At 35.0% G+C, this 17,890-nt stretch overlaps 1 protein-coding gene across 2 annotated transcripts; it reads left to right on the top strand.

Moving 5' to 3' along the window:
- The first annotated feature begins 14,707 nt into the window (after positions 1–14,707).
- LOC148851859 (1-aminocyclopropane-1-carboxylate oxidase 5-like) lies at positions 14,708–17,538 on the top strand. Of its 2 annotated transcripts, XM_088947171.1 has the most exons (4): positions 14,708–16,073; positions 16,143–16,259; positions 16,351–16,580; positions 16,718–17,538. In XM_088947171.1, exons 2-4 carry the CDS (start codon positions 16,158–16,160, stop codon positions 17,319–17,321), a joined length of 936 nt encoding a protein of 311 aa, XP_088803297.1. In that variant the 5' UTR covers positions 14,708–16,073; positions 16,143–16,157; the 3' UTR covers positions 17,322–17,538. The 2 variants fall into 2 exon arrangements, with proteins under 2 accessions (XP_088803297.1, XP_088803296.1); XM_088947170.1 differs by lacking the exon at positions 14,708–16,073 and having other exon boundaries at positions 16,080–16,259.
- Positions 17,539–17,890: the final 352 nt, after the last annotated feature.

Genomic DNA, 17,890 nt, shown 5'->3' with positions numbered 1-17,890 from the left:
TTCCAATGTCCATTTCAAATATGACGAGCCACCATGGCGTATCGACACCATTATCATTGAATGAAGAAGCTTTATATTGCTAAATTGCATCACTCAAGGTTGAAAATTTTGCAACCTTCCACTAACACATATTGTTCCAACGAAGGTCCAGTATATAAAAACATGATATACCGTTCCTTTTTGTTTGTATCGGGCCCCTATGAATGATATGGGATTGATACGTTACGTATTATAATCTCATGCCATCTTTCTCTAATGACTTCTATATTTAAGATTTGGGGTTCCACTATAATATAGAAAAGATATGATATCTGGAAAATTTCTGACCAATCAACTGAAATCATAACACGATAGTCAATCAAGTGTTATTCATCAAAATTCATGGGTGGGTTTTAATTGGTCAAAACTCTTCCCATACCATATCTTTTCCACATCATAGATTTTCCCTTTTGTATGTATTTATACTGTATATATTTGTATTTGTATTCTTTTTAAATTAAACATAAGGCTTAGTTTGGAAAGAGTGCACATGCAAATATGTACAGCACAAAGCCTTGTGTTTGTATTTCTAAACCTGTATTTGCACTAAGGCTCAGTTTGGAAAAGAACAAATGCAAATATGTATGGTGCAAAGCCTGTTTTTTGTATTTCTAAACCTGCATTTGCACTATGCACATTTGACTCTTTCTAAACTGAGCCTAAAGGAAAGCCCAAAACAAGGCATAATCCATGAGATGAGGAAAATAAGAAATATTAAAGCTAAACCCTATGTCCCTAAAAAAATAAAATAACAAAAAATCAAGGGTAAATTACAAAAACCCCCCTGTGCTATGGGGTTTGTGACAAAGACCCCCCTGTACTTTGTTTTGTAACAAAGACCCCCCCCTTGTACTATAACCGTGAGACAAAGACCCCCTTGCGTTGAAATCCGCTGTTACAGTATTTTTTAATCCCCATACTACCATTGTAATTACTATTCAAAGAAAAATACTGTTCATTTTCCCCGATCTCACGACTCTCTCTCTCTCCCCGGATATCTCTTCTTTCCCTTCCCCTTTCTCTCCTCCCTTTTCTTCTATCTGATATCAAGGAGAATACTAGCAGTTGTACGGTCAAAACATACAGATTTGGATGTACTTTGAGTTTTTCCACAGCCGAATTCCCATAAGTACTCAACAATGATAGCAACCAAATAAGCAGGATCTCAAGCCATCTCTTCCTCAATGAGAACAAATACAGAACTGTACATCTCATCAGGTGAAATTGCCGCTGAAGGAACTTGTGACTCCACAGAAGCATAGAGTCAAATCGACTGCTGCTAGGAATTTTAACCTCAGGTTCATATGTGAACAAATCCAGCCCACTAGTTTTTACAATTATAACATCGCAAGTTGAACAATCTGTCCAAAAAATACCTGCTCTCAGACTCCAACCCACATCTATGAATCATAGTCTCCCCAGTTTCTCTGTTCTTGAACTGAATCTCATGATTTGATCGTTGAATCCCTAAAACCTTTACATCTAGAGAATAGCGAAGAGAAAGCACAGGCCCTTCACCTATAGAATCACAGCCAGGAGAATCAGGTGGAGTAAGTGGAACAGTTTTCCATGCAAAAACCTGATCAGATGTTACTGACCGCAGCAATTTATTTCCATTGTCATAGAATAGACCTTTTGAACCAGGAATTGTACATCTTAGAGGAGGATGCTGAATATAAACATGAGATAGAGTCCCAGATCCACCTAAAGCAACGCTAGGCTGTTGTGAACTTAATGCTTTTGCAGACATATTTCAGTAATAGTAGAAATTTGCTAGTCACTTAATTCTGCTTATGAACTTTAAGGTCACACAGAAGGGAAAATACCGAAGTAACAATAGCCAAGTAAGAAAATTTTGGAGGACTATATCCTTCCATACAAAAGCCACTACACTTGTATCAAATTCTCAATTTAACACAATGTATGTTTTCTGTATGTTTCCAATTTTATTGTCTGAGCTTTATGACCAGCAATTGTGGAATTCAGTGGATGACAGTAGATTGGGAAAGGAGGAATTTGATCTCAAGCTCTTCCTCTGAGCTTCTGCATGCATGATTTTAATGCAAGAAACTCTTTCAAACACATGTCCTGTTCAACCTGTGGAACCTTTTTTGCAACACAACTCCCGTATTCTTTCGCCTGAGATGCACAGCTTACTAAAATGCGCATGAGGGTGGAACTGGTTTTTCGCTCTTCCATTTTCACTTTACTTGGAATTAAATCATTCGTCGATTCGGTCCATCAAGAACACAACAAGAGAGATATCTGCTCTGTAAAATTCAGTCCTACTGACCGAAGTTCACAACTCGCGAGTGGGTATCGACGTATTATAGTTCACGGGGACCAACTGCACATTAGCAGAGAGAAGGCAGAGGCACTACTGGGCGCTACTGGGCGCGGAGGAAGAATCTGCAGCGCGAAGACTGAGGGAAAAAGATGCGGAGGTGGAGAAAGCAGGGAGGAGACGCGCGGAGCTGGAAGAGCGAGTGGCGCAACTTAGAGTGGAGGCGTAGGTGTGGCAAGCCAAGGTGAAACAGCAGGAGGCCACGGCGGTTCATTTCGGAGAGTTGGGAGAGAGAGAAAGAGAGAGGGCGGTGAGGGAGGGGAAAAGAAGAGAAGAAAGGAAAAACAATAGGTTTTAGGAAAAAAGGGCAAAAAAAGAAATAGAAAAAATTTAGTAGGGTATTTTGGTAATTTAATGTATTCTGCCAACTAATTTAATGGTCAAGGGGAGTCTTTGTCTCACGGTTATAGTACAAGGGGAGGTTTTTGTTGTAAAACAAAGTACAAAGGGGTCTTTGTCACAAACCTCATAACACAGGGGGGTCTTTGTAATTTACCTAAAAATCAATTCATAGAAAAAAATAGTTGGTGCATGGAAAAAGAAAGGAAAATGAAGCAGTGGTGGAATGAGAGAAGCTTCTACCTTTGAGTTGAAGATGGATGACTTTTTGGTGATGTTATCTTTTCCGTCTATATCTATACTATTATAAAAAAGTGTAAATAGTTTCCCATGGTTTTTAGAAATTTTCTTAACTAAAATACTTTTTTTTTTATTTGGTCCCTCTTATTGTGAGAGTAGAAATTGTAATTTGAATATTAAATTTTAGTATTTTTATTCTCTCATCATGTCCCATATTTAATTTATTTTTGTCTATCATCATGAAAATCCATTAATTAAATCAATGGGCATTGATATTAATAATTTGAATATTACATTTTCACTAATCAAATGGGTCAACTCATGATGTTATAATTAAAAAAATAAAATTTAAAAATATAGAAATACAAAAAGTAATAACGAATTTGGCACATCTCTAGCATTATATAGCCATCATATTAAAAAATAAGTGTGATAAATAAGAATTATTTTTATTGATGGTGGTGGAAATGGAATATAAAAAGAAAAATTGTTTTGAAGAGAAAAATATTTTCCATTTAAGAAATGATTTAGGAATTCAATAGTCTAGGTTAATCAATGATGTCCTAATCAAATGATAAAAAATTAAAAACAGATAGAAATGCTAAAAGCTATAAAAACAAAAAGAAAAAAAAAACAAAATTAAAAGACATCCTTGATATTATACATTCATCACATTAAATTTTACATAAAATAAATCCTTTTTTTGCTATGTCAAATAGGCTAGCTCATGATATTATAATTAAATAATAAATTTTTTAAATTAGATAAAAATATAAAAAATTATAGAAGAATTAAAAAAAAATCTAGATATATCACTGATATTATTATTGTTATTACAAAAAGTGAAAGTGACAGAGACCCCTCTTTATCCAAAATAATCTAGATATATCACTAGTTGGACATTTGTTGAATTGAATCAAAGTGATATTCAAATTTGATTTGATTATATGATATCTAATTATATTTGATCATCTAATATTCAAATTATTTGAATCTGATTTGATTACATCAAATATATATAATTGATACGATTAGAACTAAGCAACAACCGGGACACTAATTATTGCATACGATTTATGCCAAGGACAAATACCAATTGCCTTACAACTATTACCCATGATTTTCGAACCGCCGTTGACCTGAAGAGATCGTTCGGCCTGAAGCTGTTCAAGCAATCAGTTTCATTTTCTCCAAACTTAGTCCCTAACAAAAAATCATTGAATCGGTCAATGATTCATTAACTTAAGTCGTTCAACAGTTTTTAGCCATTTTTATTTTAATTATTTTTTTATTTTTATCAAAGTAAACTATTCATTCAACAAAACAATCAAACCGTTGACCAAAAACCAATGGCCAAAACGATTTCGGTTCCACGTCCTTTTTTAAAACTTTGCTATTACCAACCGCTCCATCAAAGTTTATCTTGATGGTTTCCGGGTCAGGCTTCTTCCGAGTAGCTTTCCTGATTTTCTATCTCCTACATTGGTGTGTTTCTCTATGTAGTGGCTCTGGCCGCTTTACTTGAATCCTGGATCAATGTCTATGTAAGCGTGGGCTGCTGCGATTACTGCTGATGGATCTGTTTCATCGTCTCTCTTACGCACTTTCTTTAGAGTTTAGCCCATTAGAAATAGAAATAATAGAATCTGTCATCGAGTAACTTAAGCCTTGTATTCATTTTCTTTGAACTAATTATGAGATAAAAGATTGTTGTCGTGAATTCATGGTGACTCACCAAATAACTCCATCCATTATACCCACCATGACTAGCTAGGGCTGTCAATCGAGGGGTTTGGGTCGGTTCAGGTAGAACCAGAATTGATCTAATAAGAAATATTAAGGATTTGGAAGCGAATTAAGGCCATGTTTGATGATTAAGTGGTTGTTAAAAGAATTAATTGTGTAACAAGTACTTATTTTAATAACCATTTAAGGTTGTTTGGTGACTCACTTGCCAAATCACTTATTATGTTTTTAACCAATTATTGGGGTGGGGATGTTTGGTAAACTATTTTCCCCATTAGTGTTTATATTGACACAAATGACAATTTTGGCCCTCATTTCACTCATACATATATATATACAATGCTTTTCACATGTTATATTATACAATTCAATGAAAAAATGCTATATCATGACAACTGAGAGCCCACATGGACCCACACGTGAATTGCCATGTGGACCTAATTAATAATAATAATAATAATAATAATAATAATAATAATAATATAAATAAATAATAGGAAATTCAAATTAAAATATGATAATTTTAACTATACATATAAATCAATAATAGGAAATTCAGATTATTCAAGAAAATGAAAAAACATCACCAATATCAAATTAAAAAAAAATAAAATAGGATAACTAAATTCAGATTTTCAAAAAAAAAAGGATAATATTAACTATGCATATAAATCAACAAAAAAAATTAAAATATGATAATTTTAACTATACATATAAATCAATAATAGAAAATTCAGATTATTCAAGAAAAAAACACCACCAATATAAAATAAAAAAATAAAGTAGGATGACTAAATTTGGATTATTCAAGAAAATAAAATAGGCTAGATAATATTAAAAACAACACCAACAAAAATTCATGAAAAAATCACAAACATTCACACTTGAAGAATATATTCACCCAAATATTCATATCAAATAAAGAAAAAATTCAATCACAATTGAATATAATATATTCACACAAATATTCATTAAACTTCAGCAAATTTTCACACAAATATTCATCCAACTCATGCAAATTGTTTGCATGATTTCTAACAAAAAAAAACACCTAAAAGAATTTCAAATTTGTCAACAAAAAATCAAACTAGAGAAATAACTATCCAAATAAAACCAAACATAGAGGGGAGAAGTTTGGGCGACCTCAACTTCTAGTCGTCGGCAACTAGACGACGGGATATCGTCGTTGAAGTCGCCCAAACATAGATCTGCGACCAGAGAGAAAAAGAGAATTCCAGACTTCAGAAAAAACGCAAAAAAAAATTCACAAATCAATGGAATACTAAAGAAACATAAAGGTAAGAGCAAAATGGCAGGTCCACTGGCTGTATTTTGCTCACTGTCGAACGTCACCGGTGGACCTACAACCAAACGCTGTTGTTGCCTATTGTTGTAGGGTTTGAATGGAAGAAGAAGATGATAAACTAAGTGGGGGTAGTTTTGTCATTAAAGAAAAAAATAGGGACAAGTTTGTCCCATTTGAATGAAGACGTACTTTTTCAAAAAATGATAAAAAAGCCACATCCATGGCACTTTTTTTAAATAATAAATACTTCTTACCCCATTTTTTACCAAACGCCTATAAGTACTAAAAAATCACTTATTGTGTGGTCTCATGTCTTAAAAGAAGTATCTCTTGAAATAAGAGCTTCTTAAAAGTGAAATCAAACAGGGGCTAAATCTGATAGGATCTATAATTTTTAAACATAATCAAACTGATCAGTTTTCAGGACAATTGGATTTGTCCGATCTGACCCAATAAACTCAATTATAATAAATCTACTGAAAATATATATCTATATTTATACGCGAAGCAGATTCCAAATTAATAATAATTAAGATAATATATAAAAAACCAGAACTGACCCAATCGATTTTTATCCATTGGGTCTCTCAGGTCGGACCTGACCCATTGACAGCCCTAACAATGACCCACTGGATGTTAAAACAATTAAATGGATATGGAGGTGAACATTGGGTGAGGCAAACGGTGAGGCGGTGAAGCTCAATTTCTTCACTGACTAATCCTAATTGTCCATATATCGGCGATTTTTTTTTTTTATAATACCCTTTAATATTTTTCATAATACTCTAATATAAATAGGGGCATCAATTTCAATTGTAATGTATCTAAGCAACTCAAAAGCTGATTTGCTTTTATAGTTTATCCCAAAACCTATGACCCCACCCCGCCAAAACCTGTGCAGATCCGATTTCAAATCTCCGTTATAGCCAACAAGAGACATTAACAAGCAATCAGTTTGTTTTTTTTTTTTTCAAGGCAATAGGTAATTTAATTAAGAATGCTTAAAAATTCAAATACAATCCATGAGTCAGCAAACAAAAAAGAAAAGATAAATCCTGAGCACCAGAAGAAATTCTTATAAGCATTCTGCAAACGGCGCAAAAAGATGGAATCGCCAATAAAGAATCGACTTCCAACAAGGTCAAAACTCCACAAGAAACTCTTAAAAACGGGGATACACAGAAAAATTGCCAAACCCGTTTTATAGCAATTGCAACTAAAAACTTCATAAATGAAAGGTGAAAAGAAGAGAGCCAACCATTGTTTCACCCCAGGCTTGGACGTAACGGTTATTTTGCAAAATAAAACTCCTTCCAAGGCAAATCATCCTTAGGCATGAGGCAAGAAAAAGCCACACCCCCACTAAAGGAGAAGATGGTCCAAAAAAGTGCCAAAAAACGGTTCCTCCGATAACTGAAAGGCTGGACAGTGCTGAAGACTAAGCGGAAACGATTGGGCTGCACCGAAAATATATACCAGAACAAAGAATAATCCTCCTCACTGAAGAACAACTCATTGGAATACACCACATCAGAAAGCATCTCAAGGAAGAGGATACACCCAAACATAAAATCATCAGTAAAGCATCCGCATATTTCTTTATAGAATAGATGCAACCATTCAAAGATCAAGCCATCGTATGTAAAACCTACAGGGATAAACCAAAGGAACAAGATAACAATCGACGAACAAAAGAAAGCACCAAAAACAGAAATAAATAAAACAACAAAAAAAACATCCTATCTATCAAAAACCTATCAACTGGAAAACTCGCTATTCTCACGCAAATTCTCCGACTCACGCAAACACACTACTCACAAGCAACCAGTTGGCACCTTAAATTTAGTATTTTCTCTCTTTTTTTTTTTTTTTTTATCTTTTGTTATTATGTTCAGATTGTATCATTCATAGTACCAGTCCCAATAGAGATATTTTGGTTGCTATCAAATAGTCACAATCAATCAATCATGAATGCTTTGAGCAAGTATGAATCCAACCTATGTAAGACTTTTGTAGTGACCTAACCCATTTAGGTTGTGTTTGGTATCGTACTCACTTCTACCAGTAATGTTTGCCGTTGTTCAATACAAATTTATGCTTTGGGTTGATCAATGTAACGCTTGGTACTATTGTTGCTCCTTCATGAAAGTCAAATTTGAATTTCTACTATAAATGCCAATGATCAATTTGAAGCATCTATTTTATTTTAAAGGGAGTGGTTATGTTACTGATGTAACAAGATAATTTCTCAAAAATCTATGATGGCGAAAAGATATGGTATGGAAAGAGTTTTGAATAATCTAAATCCACTCATGAATTTTGATCAATAACACTATTGGTTACCATGTTTATGATTCCAGTTTATGGTCATTTGTTTTTCAGATATCATATTTTTTGCATATCATAGTCGAACCCATTGATAAATGATAAATCCCAAATATATCACGTACAAACAGTAACAATATCCAATACAACACTAATAAATCATTTCCTTGACTGGTTCACCTCAATGTTTTAAAAGCAGGCCTGGAGCCAGAACCATTTTAGCCACCGATTTCTGGGTTGAGGGTTCAAATGGATGGTCTACTCTGACAAATTAAAAAAAAAAATTAAAATAATAAACAAGCAAAAACTATTGAACGGGTCAACGGGTTATTGACAAATTTAACAGTTTTTGGCCAAACATCAGGTTTGGAGTAAAATGGAACCAATTGCCTGAATGATTCCTAGGACGAATGGTCCAACCATCCGAGTGAACGATGGTTAGAAAAAGAATCTATCCAGGCCAAACGGGCCAAACATTCCCTTAAAACTTGAAAGATTAATCCAAGCTAACCCTAAAAATAATTAGTACTGCAAACCGATTGAATCAAATTCAAAGGAATCTATCCAATTCAATTCGATAAAAAATTAGGGGGACTTGAATTGGATAGAAACCCGACAAATTTTGCAATTTGTGAATCAAATTCGATCCGTTGCATCTTTAATGGATATCCAATTCGAATTGACAACTATTCCTGCTTGAGAATTTTTCAATATCTATAGCAAAACTTCAATGTTTTTCTCAAAGTATGCAGCCCTACTTCATCCCAAAATGGGTCTGGAACAATGGAACTTGCTTCAATGCCGCGGGTTGCTACAACCGATACTTGGAAGATGACCGGTGGAGATGAACCAATCGGCATCTTCTGAATCACTTTGATAATAATCTAAATCGAATCCCAAAAAAATAAAGAAGCCAAAAAGAGTTATAGTTAATGGTTTAGCGCACTGCACGCGAGACATAGGTGTCAATAGGTCGGGTCAAATCCAACTTATTCGTAGCCTTATGCTGTGAATGGGATGGATTGGACCCCATGGATCCAAACCAATTGCATGGATTCTAATTTCTGGTGTATTGTTCCAATTTTTATTGCTTTAGAATTGGTTTTATCTAATTATGAATCGAGTTATATATAATATTTTCAATAGATTTATTATAACGGGTTCATCGAGTCAGACTCAATTGTCCCAAAAATTGGTCAATTTGATTCTAAGTCTAAAATTACAAACACTATTGAATCCAGGTCTTCAGGCCCGACCCATTAACAGCCCTATGCAACCCTAAAAATAATCTTATTTGCAACAAGAGAATGTATCGAATTGGTTTGATTCAACCGGAACCTGACCCAAAGCCACTCCAATTTAACCTGACTCAACTAAATTAGGATTTGGTACGATGCAACTTCGACCCAAACCCGACCCACTGATGTTACAAGTGACGACCAAAGGCACAAATGCCCAACAAGCCCATTAGGGTGAAATGAGCAAAGTGTTGCACGTTGGGTATATGATTATTTAATTACAACTGCATTCTTCTTTCTCACCAATTACCCAATTGCCTAAGTGAAGACCATTTGCAAGTTGACAACCCTAAAGCATTGATTATCTTTGTTTCTTTTAATGCCTCCGGACCAATTGGGCAAACAGCAACCAGTACAATATGATCTTTAACTATCAACTGTTTTAACTTTTTGCTGTGTTTTTTATAGACATGTCAATGTGATTAATTAATGAGTTATTTTTAATGAACCAATCAATGAATTCTGAGATAGCACCTACTCGAATAGTATTTTGGGCCTACAAATCCTGACCCCTGAACTGTCATTCTCCCGTTAATATTTGATTAAAATTTTACTTTTTAATGATTTTTTTCAAAAAAATAATTGCTTTTCAATGGAGAAAAGTAAGGCTGTCAATGTGTTGGGCAGACCCAATGGAACCAAACCAAACCGATTTACTTATTGCCTTTATTTTATTTGGTAGAGAATATAGCACTAGCCAAAGGAAAACCATAGAGCTATTGTGATCCAAGTTTGTCAAAAGAATCTCTATGGACATGGGTGAACCTAAACCTCTTTAATCTTGCTACTTGTTTTTGAAAGCATTTCTTGATACTTTGATTTATCTCAAGAGCCTCTCGAGCTGTTCATGCCTCAGCCACAAGAATGTTGTAAGCCTATGGAATGAACGTTGAAGGAAAGAATAACTCGAAAACTATCTCTAGCCACCTATGTATGCTATATTAGCCAAACCTTAAAAGCATCAAAGTTGATCTTAATTTGATTCATCTTAAGAGATTTCCATCTCTCCTATTCTCCCCCGGGGTTATAAGTAGAGACGTGTCTTTGAAATCTCTAAGATCTTGTGCAACATTTTCTAAGACATTTGCAAGGGAGGGAATCCGAGAGTTAAAAAAACAAAATCATTTCTTCGTTTCTATATATTCCAAATAATATATGCTAATTTTTCTCTTGTTTCTATTGCCCTGACCCACCAACCCAGAAAATTTTCATTAGACTTGAGGCCCATTTGAGAAGGATTCAGAAGAAGCAAAATTTGAGTTGAGAATGTGTAATTCACAAATAGATAGTTGATTGATTCCAAATCTAAAGTACAAATTGGGCATTTGGGGTCAATATTTATGCCTAAATTAGCAAGTCTCAACCTTTTGGGTATTTCCCCCACACTCAATAATTTTGGTTATGTTTGGTTTGAAGGAAAAGGTAGGGAAAGGAAGGGAAAGACAGGAAAACAATACAGAGTTTGTAAAAATTTCCTTACAATTTCCTTCAAACCAAACATAGCTTAAAGGAAGACTTTCACTCTTGGCTGAATTTTCAATTTTTGACAAAAGACTTCATAATTAAAACTTGTTCATTCTCATTACTTACATCAGCTTGAAGCCAGGTTGCCAAATTGATAGTGAATTCCCCATTTGGACCCATTTCAATTCGTCATTCATATTTGTATTTGGGAGAAAAAACTTTCTAGAATATTCCTTATTTTTTGAGAATATTTATTGGGGTTCCAAAGAGATACCAACTCATAATAGATGGATCAGAACACTCATTGACATTCCTGTTAGTATTGCTACTGTTAAGCTCACTTAGGTTCAACAGCTATAATAACATACCTTTGTCAGTCCAATTGTCCTTCTAAAACAAAATGTTTTCTCCATTTCCCATAATCCATCTCATACCTTTGAGGATAAGACACGGCTACATAAAATCACCTCTTTCCAATTAAGAGACACATACTTGATTTTGATTTTAGGGTATCTTCAAAGAAATTTTGATTTTTTAAGTATTTATTTCAAATTACTTTAACCCGTATAGGAGTTCAAATGGAATGTATCATTATCCGATCTGATCCTATATTCTCGAATTCGACCTATGGGATCTCTAGTCGGATTCATATCATCCCATCCGATCCAAAGATCTAATCCAATATATATGTTATTTATTTATTTATATATAAATATATCATTTATATTGCATTTTTGTAAATTTATTATATTATTTATTTTTATAAAAAACATATTTATATATGATGAAAATAGTTGAAAAGATACTTGTAGTTTTTGTTTTACTTTATTTAAATTGTTACATTTTATTTTCTTTTAATAATTTATTTTTTTAATTAGACTGGATCGGATTAGAGCCAAAAATCCGATTCTTCATTAGATATGAATTTATATCCATATTCATCAAATCCGATCGAATTCAAATATACCTTAATTCAAATCCGATCCAATCCATTTGCATCCCTAATACATTATCATGATCAACACGTTAAAAAAATGACTTACTTATTGTCAATTAGAGGTTAAAAGCATGGCTGTCGATTATAATTGAGTGTTATAAGATCAGACCCCAGTAGTCCCAATTATAGTCCATATACAACATGGATCAGAATTGGTTCTTAGATTTACTTATTGGGTCGGACCAGGTCTACCCTGACCTGGACCAGACATGACCCATTGACGGCAATAGAAAAGTGATAACCATACCAGTGCATCTGACCATTTCTTCCCACTAAATAAAGTCTTGTGACACACCATTGATTCCCCTCCATGTGATGTTAAAATTGGAGTTGAGATCTGCTTTTCACAGAGTGCACCTCATACGGACTTCACATCCCTATTTTACTGTGTATTGAGAATATTTCCAGTATTTTATATTGTTATTTATAAGGAGATATTCTCAATAAATGGTGAGATGGGGTTGTGAGGTCCATGTAAAGTGTGTTCCGTGAGGAATAGATCCCGATTCTCTTGTTGACAAGGTTTAAAGTATCAATAATCACAACACACAAAAATTGTGTATCACATGATTCAAAAGATCAATAGTTAGATGGATTTGTTTTCAGGTTGCAAGACTCAAAAGAGATTGGGCTTGAAGCTTATTAACGACTAGGGCTGTTTATGGGTCAGGTTGGGTCGGTTTACTGAGATTTTTCCAACCGACCCGACCTGATTGGGTTACCAGAAATTGAAACCGAAATTGACCCTGTGTTAAGCAAAACCGACCTGATCAGTTTGAGTCGGGTTTTGGCTCTAAGTTCAACCATGGTAATAAATTGGTAGATTGGAGAAAGAAAACTGAAATTTAATGTAAAAAATGACACCTAATTCTATTAGAGAAAAAAGACTGAAATTGATAGGGGGGCAGACCAAGTTAGAATAGAAGTTATCAAGAAAATAGAAAGTCAAATTGTATTAGAGAAAGAAGACTGGAATTCGTATATTTCAAAAAACCTTCTAATCTAAGTAAAAAAGGACACTTAATTCTAATTGTAATTGTTTGCCTATTTGGTGTAAAAGACCATAAAAACTAGGATCCTTTGATTATTTTCTTTAAACTTTTCCAAAAAAATTCCTTGTCTAATTGTCTTACAATACTTGTCATTAATGTCATTCCTAACTAGAAGACTAGAAATTAAGTTTGGTTGTAAATAGGATAGAGACAACTTAGTTAAGTAGTAACTAAGTAGGTTGTAACTACTAACTACTAAGTTGGTTCGTTTCGGGTCGGTTTCGATTTTCATAACCATCGGTTTATGATTTTTTACAACCCAAAACTGACCAGTACTGAAGAAAACCCAGCCGACTCGGGTTGAGTCGGTCCGGGTTGGTCAGTTTGGTCGGGTTGGGTCTTTTTATGAACAACCCTATTAATGACTGAAAATGGGCTTTCTTTTTGTCTCTCATTGTTTAATGCATCGACAGATTCAAGAACCAATAGATATTGTATGATATGCATCGATGCGTGTCAATACTTTGAACCTTAATTGCAGCCGAGACTTGTGATCAAATCCTTCCTTCGCCAAAGTTGGGAGGTTTATGGGTTTGGGGGATGATTTATAGGACTGTCAATAGGTCGGGTCCAGGCCCAAACCGATTATTAATCAGGACAAAACCACAAACCCATAATCGTCCTATTTAATTGTCGATTGGGTCTATAGAGTCCAGACCCAATAGATCCAATTATACTAAAAACTAAATTTGCTTATTTAAAAAATAAGTTAAAGTTTAAACTTTGATAATATAACTTTAATAAAAATGATAGAAATTTATTAAATCATTTATATGTTAATAAATTAAATATTTTTAACTAACATTTTTCTTATTTATTATCTATTAATTTATCATTTCAAACATAAAATATGATAACAATTATAAAAGAATTAAAAAAATATTATATATTTAATAAAATTATCTGTTCTGGGTCTGAATCGGTTCAAGACAAGAAAGAACCGAAATCGACCCAATTATTAATCGGGACAAAACCATATAATTAAAACTGTTGAAAGTTAATGTCTATTAGGTAGACCCGATCCATTAACAACAGCCCTAATGTGCTACCCCTATTGTGTAACCACATTAAAAAGCAATTATTTATTGGGTTATGTAGCTTTGACATCAGCCCCAGAAAGAATCAATTCCTCCTTTGTAAGAAACTAAAAATTCCCCAAGGACACTCTCATCCGGAAATAATGGCTTGGGTGCATGAATTAGAGACATTCATGGCAGACCAACACCATATCCCCACCCAAAGAGGAAAGAACAAAGAAGGAACTAAAAGAGAAAGTTTTGTTGCAGAGACCATTTACCGCAAGTTAAGTTACTTCCACAGGAGCTATATGCCTTTGGACTTTGGGTGAAAACTTAAAAAGGGGAGATCTCATAGTGGTTAGGCTATAACTTGGGCAGGCTTAAGATAAGAATTCGTTAAAAAAAAATTTTTTTGAATGGGCCCGGCCCAAGGGACTGAGCCTGATGCCGTCTAAATTCTTTATGTTGGATACCAACTTGCATCTTGATATAGAAGAAATTATACAGTTAAATACATTAGCATTGACTCTTATGAAGTGTCCATAATTGATGTGGCAATACTATTATATTTATTTTATTTATAATCTAATAAAACCCAGACCACATTTTGTTTGTTATCAGTGGAGCCCATCTAACACCAAGATCTCAAGCAGATCAGACTGGTTGAGAGTTCTTGCACAGAAAACATTGTTTGTGCAATTTGTCTTGGCAACATTGCTCATAAGGCTCAGTTTGGAAAGAATATAAATACAAATATGTAGTGTAAAATTTTGTATTTTGTATTATTTAGTATGTATTTATACTGTACATATTTGTATTTGTATTCTTTTTAAATTGAGCCTAAATAAATAAATAAATAAATCCCAACTAAAATATTCTAAAATTTTTATTTATTATTATAACTATCATTCTCCAACCCCACCCCACCCCACCCCACCCCCCAATCACATGGTCCCTGCAACCTTGAAAATTGAAACCCAAACCCATGTTCTTTTCAACCCTTCAATGACTTTTCTGCTTTGAATTGGTCATCGAGTCTTGAACATATCATGAACATCCTCATAAACCCATGTTACACTTGAATAAGAAGTGGTAGGAATGGAAAAAAGAAGATTGGAGAGAGAGAGATGATAATAGTATTAACTAGAGAATTTTCAAAGGAATGCAAATGAACAGTGAGTAATGTAACTCTGGGTTAATTGGAAACTTTATGGTGAGACGTGAAACCCATAAAAGCACACAACCTGGGCATGTCCTTTCCTTTCATGTGTCCCTCTTAGTTATGAAAATCATCACTCGTCAGTCCAATAGTCAGTTGGATCTATTGACCCAGAAGCATATATATCAACAAAGTTAGGCTAGGTTTGCTGAATTGCTGGTTTTTTAAATTTCTTGCTAATCTGTATTCCAAATTTACAGGATAACCAGCGCAATCCAAGTGGATGTACTGTGTACCTTTTTCTGCAATTTTGCAATTCTATATTACAAACTCATTCCTCTTTACGAAAATGATGATACTATTGTTATTCAATGCAGTTGACAATATGTTAAAAAAATAATAGCTTTTAGCACAGATACCTTTAAGTCTCCTTCATGCCTTGCTTAATCCTCAAGTCCATGCTTCTGGGTCATCACTTCATTTTGTTAATTTGCCGTTTCTTGGCACTATTCAAAAGCAAGCCATGTGAATGTCAAAATGTGAGAGAGAGATGATTATCACCTGAAGAGACTTTAGTGTTTATGGGGTGTGGGTTCCAATAGAAACATTGAACTTAGGTATTAATTAATCAAAATTACACCGCCCAAAACAGTGGCATTAATTAAAGATAAAATAATGAAGAGTTTGACACCGAGGTGGCGCGTAAATTTTGTTATATAAGGAAGGCTACCCAGTTCCCTAACTGGTAATTCTCTCTCTCTCTCTGTTCCTAATTTTGTTTTTGGTTTGTACCCCTGTAATTTGCATTATACAGTTTCAACTGGTTCTAATGACGATTCCGGTGATCGACTTTTCCAAACTCGATGGAGAGGAGAGGGCTAATACAATGGCTCAGATGGCTAATGGGTGTGAAGAATGGGGATTTTTCCAGGTATAATAGTCATTAGTTGTTGAGTAAAAATATTCTAATTACTGTAAGCACATAGATGTCCTATGTGACAAGGCTGAATTGTTTGTTGCAGTTGGTGAACCATGGAGTTCCGGTGGAGCTCCTGGAGAGGGTGAAGAGGATCTGCTCCGAGTGCTACAAGCTGGAAAGGGAAGAAGGGTTTAACAGCTCAACGCCTATGAAGTTGTTAAACGACTTGGTGCAGGTCCAGAGCAGCGAGAAACTGGAAAATGTGGACTGGGAGGATGTATTCACTCTTACTGATGAAGATAGTGAATGGCCATGCAAACACCCAGAGTTCAAGTAAGGCTAGCTGGAGCATAGCTGATATTCAGCTCCAAACAGATTAAATTATATATCTGATAGGGATAGAGTTAAGCCTCTGCTACATAGTTTTACTAGTGGAACTTGATTTTGTTATTGTATGTTGATTACTGCAGGGAAACAATGACAGAATATCGACAAGAATTGAAGAAATTGGCTGAGAAGGTGATGGAGGTAATGGATGAGAATCTAGGCCTACCCAGAGGATACATTAAGAAGACATTCAATGGTGGAGAGGGACTGGAGAACCAGGCGTTCTTTGGCACCAAAGTGAGCCACTATCCACCTTGTCCTCATCCAGAGATGGTAAACGGTCTTCGAGCCCACACAGATGCTGGGGGTGTCGTCCTACTCTTCCAGGATGACAAGGTGAAAGGCCTGCAAATCTTGAAGAATGGAGAATGGATTGATGTCCAGCCACTGCCCAACTCCATAGTCATCAACACAGGAGATCAGATCGAGGTTCTAAGTAATGGTCGATACAAGAGTGTCTGGCACCGTGTGCAGGCAACCCCAGATAGCAACCGAAGATCGATAGCCACCTTCTACAACCCATCTCTCAAGGCCACAATAGCTCCTGCACCAGAACTAATGGACCCAGTGATCAAGGAGGCTGAAAAAGCTTACCCAAAGTTTGTGTTTGGTGACTACATGTCTATTTATGCCAAGCAGAAGTTTCTCCCCAAAGAGCCCAGATTCCAAGCTGTAGGAGCCATGTAAGACATGGATGAGTTTGCAGAAATCCTTTTTTACAATAACGACTTACGGTGCTGTGCTGCTGTAGCTAGGTAGTGATCTACATAAAACTCTGGTCCAAAATTTCCAAAGGCTTCCCAAGTCTAGAGTAGTAGAGTGTGTGCATCAGATGTACTTTCAATGAAGCTTTTTTGTATATTATTTACAATAAATGAAATGCACTAATTTTCCATTGATATAAGCTGAATTCCTGGTCACAGATAAACCGGGGTTATATCTTCTTGACCTGTATATTTGATGCTGCTGGATGCAAATGAATTTATAGGGGTAGAAATATAAAACCTAGAAACATGGGGAGATTAACGCAATATTGTCAAAACATGGAAAACCCACTAGAAGGGAGACCGAAACCTGAATGTCACTTTTCCTTGAGAGTGTCCACTCATTTTCAGAGAAATATGAGGAGCCTCCTTGTCCTTGAGATGTCACTTTTCCTTGTAAAGGGAGACCGAAACCTGAATGGAGAAGGAACCCATCATTCAATAAGATGAGTTAATGAAACCTGCTCAGAGTCAATGATGTAGGAATTCTTT

Source organism: Nelumbo lutea, chromosome 5 (genome assembly GCF_056320005.1).
Source record: "Nelumbo lutea isolate HS-2025 chromosome 5, American lotus-T2T, whole genome shotgun sequence".
NCBI classification, from domain to species: Eukaryota; Viridiplantae; Streptophyta; class Magnoliopsida; order Proteales; family Nelumbonaceae; genus Nelumbo; species Nelumbo lutea.
The sequence above is the reverse complement of the archived record's forward strand: the minus strand, read 5'-3'. Positions and strand labels throughout refer to the sequence as shown.

Bases quoted from the DNA above. Each gene is read 5' to 3' on its own strand.
- LOC148851859 (XM_088947171.1), top strand. From the start codon at position 16,158: ATGACGATTCCGGTGATCGACTTTTCCAAACTCGATGGAGAGGAGAGG. The intron at 16,260-16,350 runs GTATAATAGTCA...TGTTTGTTGCAG, and splicing joins AAGAATGGGGATTTTTCCAG to TTGGTGAACCATGGAGTTCC. The intron at 16,581-16,717 runs GTAAGGCTAGCT...TGATTACTGCAG, and splicing joins TGCAAACACCCAGAGTTCAA to GGAAACAATGACAGAATATC.